The 14,537-nt window shown below is 48.1% G+C and overlaps 1 protein-coding gene across 3 annotated transcripts in view; it reads left to right on the top strand.

Moving 5' to 3' along the window:
* The first annotated feature begins 6,329 nt into the window (after positions 1-6,329).
* FAM120B (family with sequence similarity 120 member B) overlaps positions 6,330-14,537 on the top strand; it is a 47,478-nt gene continuing 39,270 nt past the window's right edge. For all 3 annotated transcript variants that reach the window (XM_069010225.1, XM_069010227.1, XM_069010226.1), the window contains exons 1-3: positions 6,330-6,372; positions 7,206-8,251; positions 12,613-12,793. In XM_069010225.1, coding sequence (XP_068866326.1) covers positions 7,232-8,251; positions 12,613-12,793 — 1,201 coding nt within the window. In that variant the 5' untranslated portion in view covers positions 6,330-6,372; positions 7,206-7,231. The remainder of the gene's footprint in view (positions 6,373-7,205; positions 8,252-12,612; positions 12,794-14,537) is intronic.

Raw genomic sequence — 14,537 nt, forward strand, 5'->3', positions numbered from 1 at the left:
GCTGTCACAAAGGAGCCACTTTTCCAAACCCTCCTCTCAATGGATCGCCAAATGGTCAGTGAGCTGTAAAATGTGCAACCCTCCTCCCCCTCCCCTTCGCGCTCACAAAACGTGTTCATTTACATTCCTGCAAATTTGGTAACCGCAAGAATCCCCCTTCTGCTCCGGGGAGAGGGTAACACCCCCTGTGCACCGGGAAGAGGCAGTGCAACACGCTCTGGCCAGAGAGCAGCCCCGGGGACGGCGGGCTGTAATTGCCTCTTGGAACGTGCAGAGCAGCCGCCGTGACCCCAAAAAGTGACTCGGTGATCGTGACCACTCCAAGGGGCATCTCCGGCGTTAATGGGACGAGGGAGGTGGGAGCCAGCGAGCCACAACGACGGGAGTCCCATCCCATGAAACTCACACTGCATTTACCCTGCCATAACCGGGGTAACTGGGGAGGGGGGAAACGAATGTGAACGAAGTGACCCGGGGCTCGCTCTTCCCTTGGCTCCTCTCACGGCGTGCGTCCCGCCGGCGGAGGCACGGGGGATCCCCGGGGTCCGGCGGCGACGGAGCGCGCGGGCGGGTTCGTGGCGGGGACTCGTGGAGGGGACCCGTTTGCGGGGCTCCGCGGGTCCCGTCCCCGCCACCACCGCTGCCGGAGAGAGCCACTCGCTGCGCCCGGGTCCCGCACCCCTCTATGATTATTATCATCATCACCAGCAACCTCTCCCTCTCTCTCTCTCCCTCTCTCTTTTTTCCTCCTTCAGCTTAGTAAAAAGTGAGTTTGGTGTGTGTCGTTCGCGTGGCTGTCATTAAGGCCGTTTGTTATTGTGTGAGGGCTGAATCAGTTAGCTCTTTGTGCTCTCAGCTGTATGGTAATGTAGACAGCACCTGCTCCCTGCACAATGCGAGGGAGAGAAAGAGCTCCCCTCGGCGCACGCTACTGCCTCTACAACAATGTCCGCACATTTTTTAAAGAAATCCCTTCCAGCACTTCCCCCCTCCGCAACACACACACACACACATACGCACAAAATAAACTAACCCAAATTTACACCAATCATCACCTTTATAATTTTTTTACATATCCATCAGACAGTACAACTTTTGTTTTGATCTTTAAAACATGGAAAGGAGTTTACTGGTGCGGTGAAAAAGGGATAGAGGCTATTACCATTTGAGCAGTTTCTTAATGATGGATGGAAGCAGGGGATAAAAGTTGGAGGGCGACTCTGGCATGTCACTCGAAGCAGGGTTTTCCACTTTGTTTAGGCCCTCTGTTTAAACACCTTTGGTAGGCGCAGGCGGATTCATTAGGATGCAAGGTGTAACTGTCTCTGTAAATGTCATTTTAATTGTAACAGATCATTTCAGCACAGATTAAGCTTGTGTTCGAAAGGAGAGGATTTGGCTACAATAACCTCACTGTAGGTATGCCGTGCTAAAAGCCTTATTATGGCGACTTTATTGGGTTGAAACGTGCATTTGCATGGCAAAATGTGACTTCCATTGAAGCAGATGTCTTGATCACAAATTATCTTACAATGCGCTAGGGAAAAAAAATCTTAAAGACTTCTTAAAGTAAAAGCATTGAGTAATACCAATTAAAAGAAAATCACTAATGAGTTCATTCAGCCCAGCTCTTCTCGACTGTTCCAGGACTGTAGCTGCCCACATTCATTTACTAGGAGTTTGTGGCACCTACCCGAAGCCCAGGCCACCTAATCCAAACCTCGGAACAAGCATCCAGATCTTTGCAACCTTTTGCCACTCAACACGTGTCCTTTACATCTAGCTGTAGTCGAACGAGCCATCTACATTCAGGTGCTCTTCTTCTCCCCTCTCTCCGCCCCTCGACGCATAAGCAAAAGTTTAAATGTACAGGAATGTTTGGGTTTGATTTTTTTTTTTTTAACCCGGAGTTGTTCCGGGCAGAGGGCAGACCAGCGATCCCGCAGGCACAGTGCGGAGACGTAGGGAAGGCGGCGCAGGACGGAGGGGAGCGGAGCGGGCGGCGGATCCCCGGAGGCCCGGCCGCCCGCCCCCGCCGTGCCCAGCCTCGGCAGCGGGGAGCGGGGGGGCGCATCCCGCAGCAGCGCCGGTTTTCACTGCACATTACTTTTGCCACCTAGCGTCAACATCTTTTCAAGTGGTTTGTCGCTGCTTCGCAAACTTTGCTGCGGCGTTATCCCCGGGAAAAAGAGAGAGAGGGGGAAAACATCACTTCGTATGGGGTTTACTAAGCGAGTGGGGCGGGGGGGGCGGGGGTGAGCGGCAATATTTGTCTTGAAATTTGGGTGGTGGCCCGTCGGTGGAGGCGAGAAGTGATATATCAACGCGGATCTTTTAATCTACGAGAGATAGAAAGTTGGTCCATTAGCATCCCCTTGCTTAAAAAACTGGAAATAAAAAGTTACACGCGCGAGGGCTTTAACCTAGCGACAGGAGAAAAAAAAAAAAAAACAAAAAAAAAAACACCAAACCGAAAAAACTTGCCCCCAAATCCTTAACAACCCCCCTTCGGTACCGGGTATTTGTTAAATTGACGTGGCACAGATTTCTCGATTACCGCTGCTGAGCGTGACTGAAAGGCGCCGTGAGAGCCGGCAGGATCCTGCCCACGGCGCTCATTCTTCTCTGGCTTAATTTATGCCACGCGATTCTGTATTGGGGAAATCAAGCAGAAAGCTCCTTTTTCTGCTTTTTTCCCCCCTCTCCCTCTCTCTTTCAGATGCTGGACTAACGGGGAGACTGTTTAACTTAAGTGTTTCTATAGGAGGCTGTTGTAGTTTAACTCCTGCCCACCAGTAGCTGAGGCGAACAAAGGAGGGACTCGAGGTCTAACTATTCATCCATTCTCTGCACTTTAATTTTCATTGATTTCGAAGACAAGGGGAGCCCTTAGGGATTCTCGCTGAAGGGGGATGACACGCCTTTAGACGCGATCAGCCCCCCAGCCAGCCATCTGCTCCCAACCAAATGGCGCTTTTTCGCTCCCAACCGCGTGTCTCCGCACCGCGCTCGCCCGCCGCCCCCCGCCGCCCCCCGCCGCCCCCGCGCTGTTAGCCGTGCCCGCGCACCGCCACCGGCCCCCGCTGCCGGGCACGGACGGGCGGCCGGTCCCGTCCCATCGCGTCCCGTCCCGTCCCGTCCCGTCCCGTCCCGTCCCGTCCCGTCCCGCCCGATGCCCTGCGCGGCCGCACCCGCCCCGCCGGGGTGAGCCGGCGGCGGGACCCCCCGGGGGCGGGCGCGGGGCCCGGGACCCCGCCAGGGCGCGGTGACCCCGCACGGCCGGGACGCGGCGGGCCCGGCCCCGCCTGCCAGCGGCTCGCTGGAGCTGGTGGGGCATTGTGCTCTCCCTCCCTGCCCCTAATTGATACCCTTCCCGCAACGCCGGCCCCCCTCTCCTGCTCCGGAGAGTATTTACGGCCGCGCCGCGCACCAGCGCGGCCGAGAGCTTCCCATCAGCCGCAGCTTTTATTTCTAAGCGAGCCAGATTATGGGAAAAGTCACTTAAAAAGGGGGGTGGGTGGGATATGTGCGTGTGTTAATTAGGGCGACGCGCTGCCATCGCTGGCGTGCAACCCTGATTTTTCCCGGGACGGAGGGCTCCGGGCATATGGCGAACGGTGCGTCGGCGGAGGGATGTGTACGTGTGGAGCTATGTGTAGCCGAGTGTGCATAATATTTTAATTAGGTGTATAGTCCCTACGGAGGTATGTGTGCGCGGCTGCCCCTCCGCCGCACGCCCCCTTCACCTGTTCCTCCGGGCCGGGCCGGGTCGGGCCGGGAGGGAAGGGATGGGAAGCGGGGGGAGGGCAGGCGGGGTGCCGCTGGGCCGGGGCCCTGGCTCCCCCGCTGGCTCCACGCTCGGCGGCGTGACCGGGGTGCTGGCGCTGCCCCGGGCCCGAGGCGAGTGCGTGACGGGCGCGGAGGAGCCGCGGTGCCGGAGGGGCGCTCCGCCGCCCTTGCCGTGTGCGGGGAGGAGGATTAAGAAGTTTAGCGTGTAGGTTAGCCCAAAGTTGCAAAGGCATGTGCTGATTAGAATAAGAAAGGGCAGTCGCGTGGCTCAGCTGGCACACAGCGAGGCCAGATGATAGATAAGCAGCTCTGGGTCTTCCCTTCCCCCCAGCCCCCTTTTTCAAATCGCAAATCATCTGCTCCGGCCCTATCCTAGCCCCTCATTTTCATTACAATGGTTGTGTGTTTACCTGTGATCCTGGGACGGGGCATTCCTTTGTCTCCCGAGGAGATTACCGCAGCCAGCTGCTCTCCAACCCTTCCCTGGGCAAATCCCGAAGTGGCCCCTATATGTGTTTTACTGATTGCACACGAGGAGAAAGCGAGATACCCCCTCCCCCCGCCCCGGCCCCGTTTCCCTGCGCTACTTGTTTGTTTGGGTTTGCTCCCTGGCTCGCTTCCGACGGGATTTTGCTTGTGGGAAACTAAGAGGGATAAAATTGGTCACTCGTGTGCGTGAGCTGTCGTTACTCCCAAAGGCGGAAGGCTGAAGGGCTGCTTACCTCCGCCCGGAGGGGCAAGAACCGCGGGGCCCCCAGGGAACGACGGGACATCAGGGGTTCGGGGAAAAAAGGATTCCTCCCGCCTTGCCCTCCCTCAGCCCTTGGGTTCCCCCCGGTCTGGGACATCACTTTTCCTGAAACCTCCCGTGGGTGCCCTGAGCCGGGCAGGTCCCATTCCTTCCCCCGGCCCCTGCTCTGGGACACACAGTTTCAAATGCTCTCCCTGCCCGTGCCCCTCTTGGGAGCACCTCGGCCTTGCATTTGGAGTACTGGCATCTTTGCCCACCTTGAATTTCAAGGATACTCAAGATCTTCACCACATCAGAAACCAGAGACCACATTGGAACTAGAAAACCTTCTGAAGTCCCTTACCACATGAAATATCCATTGATCCTATTGTTTACCCTGCGTCCCAGCACCCCAATCGCCCGGTCAAGCAAGCCCAGTGTAACCCCATGCAGCACTGAAGCCTGGCTTGTCGTGATGGGGGTGTCACAGAGAGTGAGGGTGAGCAATAGGACTCAGATCAGGTACTGATAAAAAATGTGATGGCACTCCTCAAAAAAAAGTTCTGCATTGTGGCTGAGAGATTTCCCTGGATGGAAAGATTCCCTTCTGCTACAAACTTCAGTAGCAATATTTGCTGCCTTCACCAGTTCTCGTAGGAAAACCCCCTCTTTTGCCCAGCATTATTAATCGTCATCGTAAGCCAGAACTCTAAACAGTAGCTGCAAACTACCATTCCAGACAGTAGCTGCCCAGGCCGCTCTCCAGAGCCGTGTGACAGCACAGCGTGCTGCTGTACTGTGCTGCATTTCATGCATGAAGGGTTTTTCTGTTCCCCACTTTGCACAGTGTGCGCATCTTGTGCATTGCATGCTGGCTGCAGCGCAAAACCTGCTGCTAATAAACTTTGGGGGAGGAAAGGGGACAGCAGTTTGATTATATGCTTCCAGGGCTTTCCAAGCCTCTTCCAGTTTGGGCAGTTTTTATTTCTTTCTGCATCTCTCCACGTTCTGGGTAGGCAGGGGGTGGGAGAAGGTGGGGGCAAAAACTCCTCTGCAGAAGGTGATTATGAGAAAGAGGATGGGTATGGATGGGGCGGGCCTGAGCTTTTGGAAATGCTCTCCCCTTTTCTGAGAGCATCTGCCCGGAGACGAACAGATGTGGGCACCTGCGGTGACAGGCCACATATGCTCCATCCTATTCACAGGCATTCAGACACCGCTACAATGGTGAGGCTTTGTGCACTCGGAGTCACCAAATATATTAATCTGCACTCCCCAGAGCACCGCTCTCTTTTAATTTTTCACCGGCAATAACATCTGATCTAATATTCCCATGGGCTCCCCCGTGTCCCTCTCCCCCCTCCCGGAAAGATGTGAAGTTATTCAGGTCCCCACCTGTTGCCGGCGGGCTGCGAGCGGGTCTCACTCCTGGCCCGCACCCAGGGCGTTATGCCGGGATATGCGGCCAGGGGAAAAAGGGGGGTTCCCCTCCGATGGCAATCGCCGGCCACGACAAAGCGAACCCACCATCCGCCCCCCCCGGCCAAAGGTCGCGCTGCCAAGGGGGGAGGGACATAAATCTCCCAAATCTCCCAAGTGCGACTCGGGGGGGTTGAAGCGGTTTCGGTGCGCGACGCTTTCATGCCCCCCGCCCCGTCCCCCCGTGCCGGCCGGGTTTGTTCGGGGGCACAGTGGCCCCTCCGGCCCCATTGCGGCCGTACGAAGCCGAGGGACCACAGCCCGCGGGCGGGGCCAGCGGCGGCCAACACCGGCCCGCCCCTCACGGCCCCGCCCCGCCCCGCCGGCGGGCGCAGGCGCGGGCGCGCCCCGCGGGAAGCGGAAGCGGCGCTCGGGTCAGTGCCGGGCGGGGCGGCGGGGCCGGGGCCGGGGCTCGGGCTTGGGGGCTCCCCGGGGCGGGGCGGTCACAGCCACAGTCCCGGTGTGCGTGGGCAGCGTGGCCCTCCCGGATGCTGCACGAACCCCGGGGTGGGGGGTTCGGCCTGCCGGGCGGCGCGCTGCGGCCCCCGCACCTTGCGAGGTCCTTAAAGGCCTCTTCCAACCCCTACTGTGATTAAAGAGGGTGGTATTCAGAACTCTGTCTTTAACTGATAGGATTCGGGAATGCTTTTAAAAGCTGTGTATTCACAATACTTTGTAAACTTGCCTTCCTTTCTTTCCCTTTTGAATACCATAAGCATGTATATTTTTTAATAAAACAAAACCTACCCTTGTTTTTCTAGTATTCTGTACTTTTCTATATGCTATTAACTTGAAATCCCCCTCACTGAAGATACTCAAGAACTGTCTGAATGCAATCCTGTGCCATGTGCTTTAGAATGACCCTGCTGGAACAGGGAGGTTGGACCCTGTGGTTCCTTCCATCCTTACTCTTTCAATGATTCTGTGAATTTTGTTTGGTCATATTTATGAGAATCTTTTGATATTTATATTTTTCACTGAGAAACAGAAGTGGAAGGGAAAATGAATGAGTACTTAACGTTTAGTTTGCCGATTTGAAGTAAGCCATTTCAAATTGTTAAAAGCCAGGATAAGACAATGAGCTATCAGCAAAAGAAGAAAAAAACCCCAGTTCTGTTTCCAAGCAGCTTCTTTTATTACTACTGTATAATTTCATTGTTTCTCAGTATTGCATTTTAGCACACTGTTTTTGTTTTTCTTCTTTCAGACTGCTGTGAGTTTCCAAGATCAGCCATGGGTGTTAGAGGCTTGCAGGGATTTGTGGCAAGAGTTTGCCCTGATGCGTGCAAAACAGTAGATCTGAGAGAAATGGCAGAAAAGCATCGCATCGATCATCCTGATTCCCCACCTGTTATCGTAGTAGATGCCATGAGTTGCGTTAGACGCTGGTACACACCAGAATCCTGGGTGTGTGGTGGCCAGTGGCGGGAGTACCTTGCCATTTTAGAGGATTTTATCAATGCTTTTATAGCAGCTGGCATCAAGTTGGTGTTTTACTTTGATGGGGTGGTAGAAGAGAAAAAGAGAGAGGAGTGGATCAAACGGAGGATGAAGAATACTGAGGAAATAGCCACATTGTTTCGTTTTATCAAGACTCACAGGAAACAGCCAGGGAGAGAAATGTTTGTTCTTCCTTCAGCTCTGCCTACTTTTACGCGTTTTGCCCTGAAATCACTTGGTCAAAAAACAGTCTGCACATTGCAAGAGGCAGACTTTGAGGTGGCTGCATATGGTTTGCAGCACAACTGTATAGGAATTCTGGGGCAAGATAGTGACTACCTCATCTATAATACATGTCCCTACTTTTCCATTGAGAACCTCCATTTGGACAGACTGGTCACTGTTATGTACTCTCGAGAAGTTCTTTGCCATGTACTGGGTATTAGTTCGACACACCTTCCTCTCTTTGCATGCTTGCTTGGCAATGATGTTGTTCCAGAAAGCCTGTTGGAAGGCTTTTGGCACAAATGTTTAACCACCAGTCCCCACAGGAATAACAGCTACAACAGAAGAACAAACATACTGCTATCTGTAGCAAATTACATCTCAAAAATTCCATGCTCATACAGCAGCCTGAAACACTTGGAAGAGATGCTACCTCTGGGATCAGACAAGTCATTGCTTTACAGAGGAGTGAACTCCTATCTTTTGCCTGGGCAGCAGTCTCCATGGATTCCTCCCAATGTAATAAATTGTCAGATGTCATCCCTTCAACAACAATCAGCTCTCTGTCAAGATAAAGAAATCTTTCAGGTAACTTGTTTTTTAAAACTTGATCACTTCATGGCCATGACTACCTAGTGGAACTTAGTAATGACTACATCAATCCTATTGATTTAAATTTGCTTGTGCAAAAATCTTTTGTCTGTTAAGTAGAGCCCCAGTTAGGAGTATTGCATGCATTAATATGAGCATAGATGCAGCACATTTAATAAAACGTGGTTTCTCTCTTTTTGAAGTGTCAAGTAGGTCAAATAATGGGGAGCAGCTCCTGTATAGGCCAGCAGCTGGGCACAGAAATGTACTTCCCATGTATTATATGATTTCCCATGTTTATATGATTTGTGTATTGGCTTGCTTTTTACTTTGAGAACCCACAGGTCAGCCATAAGCTGGTCAGTGGTCTGCTTGGCTGTGCCTGGCACATGCAGTTGAGGTGTCAAATGTAGCTGGGCTAAGAATGCAGAACTTGAAATTGTTCTTGTGGTGGAGATGTGGAAACTCCTACAGAATCACGTCATAGAATCGTAGAATGGTTGGGGTTGGAAAGGACCTTAAAGATCACCTAGTTCCAAACCCCTGCCTTGAGCAGGGAGACTTCCACTAGACCAGATTGCTCAGAGCCCCATCCAACCTGGCCTTGAATACTTCCAGGGGTGATCCAACTCCTCTCTGGGCGACCTGGGCCAGTGCCTCACCACCTTCACAACAAAGGGCTTCTTCCTAATATCTAATCTAAAGCTACTCTCTGGCAGTTTAAAGCTATTTCCCCTCATACTGTTAATACACACCCTTGTGTATTAACAAGCTCTTTTGTAGCCCCCTTTAGCTATTTGAAGGCTGCTCTAAGGTGTCTCCAGAGCCTTCTCCTCTCCAGTTATACAACCCCAGCTCTCTTAGCCTGTCTTCACAGCAGAGGTGCTCCAGCTCTGATCATCTTTGCAGCCCTCCTCTGGACTCACTCCAACAGGTCAAAGTCCTTCCTATGCTGGGGACCTCAGCGCTGGACACAGCACTCCAGGTGGGGTCTCACCAGAGCAGAGTAGGCAGGGAGAATCCCCTCCCTCACCCTGCTGGACACACTGCTTTGGATGCAGCCTAGGGTGCAGTTGGCTTTCTGGGCTGTGAGCACACATTGCTGGCTCAGGTCAAGCTCCTTATTCAGCAACACCCTAAAGTCCTTCTTAGAGCTGCTCTCAATCCATTCTCCATCCAGCCTGTATTTGTGCTCGGGATTGCTCCAACCCAAGTGCGGGATCTTGTACTTGGCCCTGCTGAAATTGATGAGGTTTGCACAGGCCCACCTCTCAAGCCTGTCCAGATTCCTCTGGATGGATCCCTTCCCTCCTGCATGCCGATGACACCACACAGCCTGGTGTCACCAGCAGACTTGCCAAAGAAGCACTCAATCCCACTGTGTTGCTAGCAAAGATGTTAAACAATGCTGGTCCCACTACCGACCCTTGAGGACACCACTTGTCACTGGTCTCCACTTGCACATTGAGCCATTGACCACAACTCTTTCAGAGCGACCATCCAACCAGTCCCTCATCCACTAAGAGGTCCCTCTGTCAAATCCGTGCCTCTCCAGTTCAGGGACAAGGATGTTGTACAGGACAGTGTCAAATGCTGTAAGTCTGTATTTTGTGATTTTTGGTTCAGGTTAAATTACCCTTGTTTTCATTGTCCCTGAATGACCCAAAAGCACCTCACTGGGTTTATTAATTCCCAAAGGGCAGGTCTGCAGTAGCAAGTTTTACTTCCACACAGACAGGGATGCACTGGTGTTGTGATGAGATATGGTATGTCAGATTGAGTCACTCTGGGAAATTGAAGGTATTAGCTTAGGGTGGCCTGCCTGGCTGATAGAAAGTGGGCTACCTTGCATCAGAGTTTATGGAATGGTGGTAAGTCTAGAGTACAATTCCATAAATTCATGGCAATTAAGATAACATTGGGATTTTTAAAAAAATCTATACAAGGAAGTGTATTGTAGACCCTGTATTAGCCATCTGTTACTCCCTATTTTATTAGGTCTGTATAGACTTCAAACACAGAAACTTTTTTTCTTCCTCTTGCTTATCTTAAGCATTTTCTTTAAAACTACCTTTCTGTTTCCTCATATTACTCTAAAGTAATTATATAGTTTACATTTTCCTTTCTAAGAAGACCAAAACATTTTATAACTACATTGCAACCTATGCAATGCTCATTTCAGCTAAACTGTAGATATATTTGATCTGTTATATTAACCACACATAGATACAATACATATAACTTCTGACTGGTGTAGTTAAATAGAAGATATTTTTTTAAATCAGCAGCCATACATCATAATAAGGTGCTGAAAAAGACTCTTTATGCTTGAAGTGCAAGGAAAAAATAGCCAGAATGCAATTATCTAGGTTGGATTATGGCCAGGACAATAGTGGCAATATCCTTATTCCTTAAGAGAATGTACCGTGCGGTCTTTATGACAAGTGGTCATTATTTCGTGTCTTGGTCTTTAATTTGAAGGGTTGAAGTTCTGAAGCATCATGCTGAGCTACTGCTCTAATAAAATAATAATGTTTAGAAACTCCATTGAGGAGTGCCTCACGGTTGTTGCATGAATCCTACACGAAGCCAGTCCCTGGGCCAAGGAAATTACAGTCAAAACGTTAGACACGTTAACTTCTCTTTTGTTTTTGTTACAAGTGTTCAAATATTTGTATATGTAATGTGTGTGCTTTGCTTCATATTTTGAAACCCGTGTGTAGTTCTGCTTACCTTGCACATTGTCTGGACTGCACTTAAATGACACACAAAGCTCAATTCCGACCATGAGGACATAGCCTCATGGTGCTGTTTCTCTCAGAAGAGCATAACTTTCTAGCTGATTGTAGGTATGAATCAGAAATATTTTTCAAGATACAGACATTGAATATAGCAGTTCTTTTGAAATCAGCTTGTAGTTTTTTCAGTACATAAGGATGTGTAGATTATTGGCAAGTTGCAATAAACTAGTGTTGTTGATGATCTCATATCTCTGTCTGGATTCTGTGAAATACTTCAGTGCTTCATTTAAATCATGCTTAGAAATACTTGATGCTCTGTTTTTATTTTATACAAAAGTATACTTGGGAGATTACATTGTTTACATATATTAGGAATACTAAAGTATTTCTTGCAGGGAAACCATTGATTTATTGTATAAATGCTCTGTTGATTAGCACTGTACACAGAAAGTTATGACATTTCAGTAGAATTAGTTTTGATTGGTAATGACCCAGTGACTGACTGCAGCTTTCACTGGCTGACTTCCCAGATTTGCAGATACTGGAATTCTGCAGAAAGGGTGAATTTGGTTCTGGCCAGTGGTCCAGTAACTCACAGTGAAAGAGTCTGTGATAGCTGTGTGGATGGCAGAACCCGAATAGTACAGATAGCACAACACATGCAGGGAATGCAGAGCAGAAACGTCAGTGCCTGCTCACCATATGGCACGGGTCCTGGAGAATTTATTAGTGGCACCCTATGGAAATAATTTGCTCCGCTCAGCTGTTTGAACACCCCCAGAATTTTGGTCTGGGGTTATGAAGTAGAAAGTCTGTCTGGCTCTGCCCTTGGCCAGTCCAGATTGCCAGTGTTACTGGTTGGAATTCTGCACTGCCTGGAAGCATCTTTGTTGCTTTCTCATCTAGGGTGTTCCAGACCAGCAGACCCTGTTGGTACTGAGGCTGCTTGTAGCCAGCTGCTCCAGCCAGATGCATCTGCATCCAGTGCGTGGTTAATGTGCAGCCTGGGTGATGCTGTTAATTCTGCTTTTCAGCAACATGCCTGCAGACCTGGTTTTCCTCACTAGAGTAGATTTCATTTCTGATCACAGTGAAGGGCTATTGAAAAGTGAAAGTATGATGAAGTTAAGTATTCTAATTTTACCAGAATGTAAACTACACCAAGTCAGGTCAGGAAAGAAATACAGCTGTCTTATATAGTTCATCTTGCAATATCATAAGTTTGCATTTTGTCATGCCTTCACTCACTGTTTCAAGTGAGAAGATACATTTTCAGGAGACCAAAGGAGGGGCAGCTATGCTGGAATTCAGAATTCCTTGTAAGAATAATTACTCTCTAGAAAACTGTTGTTCAAGCTCCCAAGTTTTAAGAATTAAATGAGGAGTTAAGAAAGGCAGTCATGGTTTTCTTGGGGATTCCTGTCCACAAGAAGAGGGATGTCTGAAAATATGCTATACTGATGTTATTTGAAAAAGCACTTGTTGCCTCCTTGGCTGTTCCCTCCATTTCTACTGATAGAGAAAGATCTATTTCCTCAAACAGTGAATATATTTTGTTAGTTTTTGATTTTTCTTAATTTTGGAGATAATGCCTTCTTTCCTTCTTTGAACAAACAGTTAGCCAAAGAACAGCATATCCAATCTGAAAATTATTCAATCTTCAATATCCTGAGTAATGGAGAGATTGAGTGCAGCAACTCCTTGGAAGATGACTATGATACGGAGATTCCTGGACAGGCACTTATCTACCGCCCTGCTCGTCAGCATATTTATTCTATCTTGTTGGAATCTGGAAAAGGTAAGGATTAAACTGCTTACACCATTATTCAAGTGCACTTTCAATTTTGAAATATGAAATCTTGAATTCATTGCTTCAGCGGCTGCATCAGCATTTAGGATAAAAGCTCTGAGCAGCTGAAATGTACATCTTATGGAAGTAAGAGAAAATGTGAAAGTGAAATTGTGGGGCTTTTTCTACATGCTGTTCCATTTCAGTGCTTTTAACATGATTTTTAAAAAGTGGAGGTTTTTTCCTTGCTAAATGGGAAGTTGTGATAGTTGTTAATGATAAAAAGACTGAGCAAAACAATGACCTTTAGGAGATTTTTGAAAATTTGAGGGTGTATGAAACCTAATGTTGCTTGGATAAGTGTGGCTCTGGATGAATTAGTGAGTTATAATACACTTTTACAGAACAGTAATGCACTGTTAAAGTTTTACCTTCTGTTGATTCTAAGTCTGCAATTTTCAGAACAGTCAAATATAGTTACTGTAATAATACAAATGCAAGTAGTCATGCCAGCAATTATTAGTTTTTTCATCCAAGTGCAAGAAAATACAATTTCCTTATCCAGCGGAATAAACAGATTGGGTAGCAGGTACTTATATCTGTGCTTGCATTCATCTCCTTGAAGACAGAGAGTTCTTTATTCACATCCTTGGACCAATTTCATGTTCTTAAGACTTCCATTAGTTAAGTGTTATCTTTACAGTGTCTTTCAGCCAGTGAGTTGAAAATTAAAAGTGTACTGAACTTTTCTTCTTTTGAATGTGTTGATTTCTCCGTGGTAATCACTTTACATTTTATTGATGAAAGTGCACCGCCATCAAACCTAGTATTCAAACTATTTGCTTAGAAAGGCACAAAAAGGTAATTAAGTGCATGACTTCCTTCAGCAGTCAGAGGTTGAAGTTGTGCCATAATAGGAAAAACTGAATCAGAGTTTACATAGCAATTTGGAGAGAATAACAAAAATCTCAGCAGTAATCATGCACATCTGTCGTTTTTCATTTTTTGGTGTACTGCCTCTAAATTTTGTATATAATTATAACTTGGTTGGGTTTTACTTATTCATCTAAGCAGCAGGATATTCACTGATGTTTTCAGAAACACTTAGACCAAAATTCCTAATTAACAATTGTTGCTGCAAGATGGCAGGGTAATAGGCACCTTTGCATTTGTTACAGTGTTTTTAGTACTCAAAGAAAATTAGAATTGAAATACAGAAACATTTATTTAGAGTCATATTGTAAATGAAATTCTAATGTGAAAGTTGTCTTCTTTTAAGAAAGCGGTTTTAGAATAAAGCCACAAATAGCATGTGCTATTTATTCTCAGTTCAGGCTTCCAATTCCAGAGATAATTTTCTAAAGTAAATCATAGTACACCCTCAATCCTTAACCCTTCCAGAAAGGTAGGTAGATTGTGTCTGCATGGGTGCCTCTATTAAATCTGCATTTTCAGTGCACGCATCTACCTCTTAACTTCTTTAACCATGTCACTTCCTAGAAGTTAATGGGGTTTTTGTTTATTCCAGTGTATAGTTGCTTCTAAATCAAGAGTGTAGATCATTAGTCACAGTCTGTATTGGAAGGCATAAGTACATGTAAGCCTTATTTTTTTATGGATTCACTGCTAGACCTACAAGGAAGTTTTTTTCTTTACAGGGTAAGTAGAAACCTTTGCCAGTTTCCCTCAGATGAGGTTAAGTTACCTGGGTTTTGTAATTTGATAGGATGGGAAGAAGTAGTCTACTCTGTAT

This window comes from Aphelocoma coerulescens, chromosome 3 (genome assembly GCF_041296385.1).
Source record: "Aphelocoma coerulescens isolate FSJ_1873_10779 chromosome 3, UR_Acoe_1.0, whole genome shotgun sequence".
In the NCBI taxonomy this organism is placed as follows: Eukaryota; Metazoa; Chordata; class Aves; order Passeriformes; family Corvidae; genus Aphelocoma; species Aphelocoma coerulescens.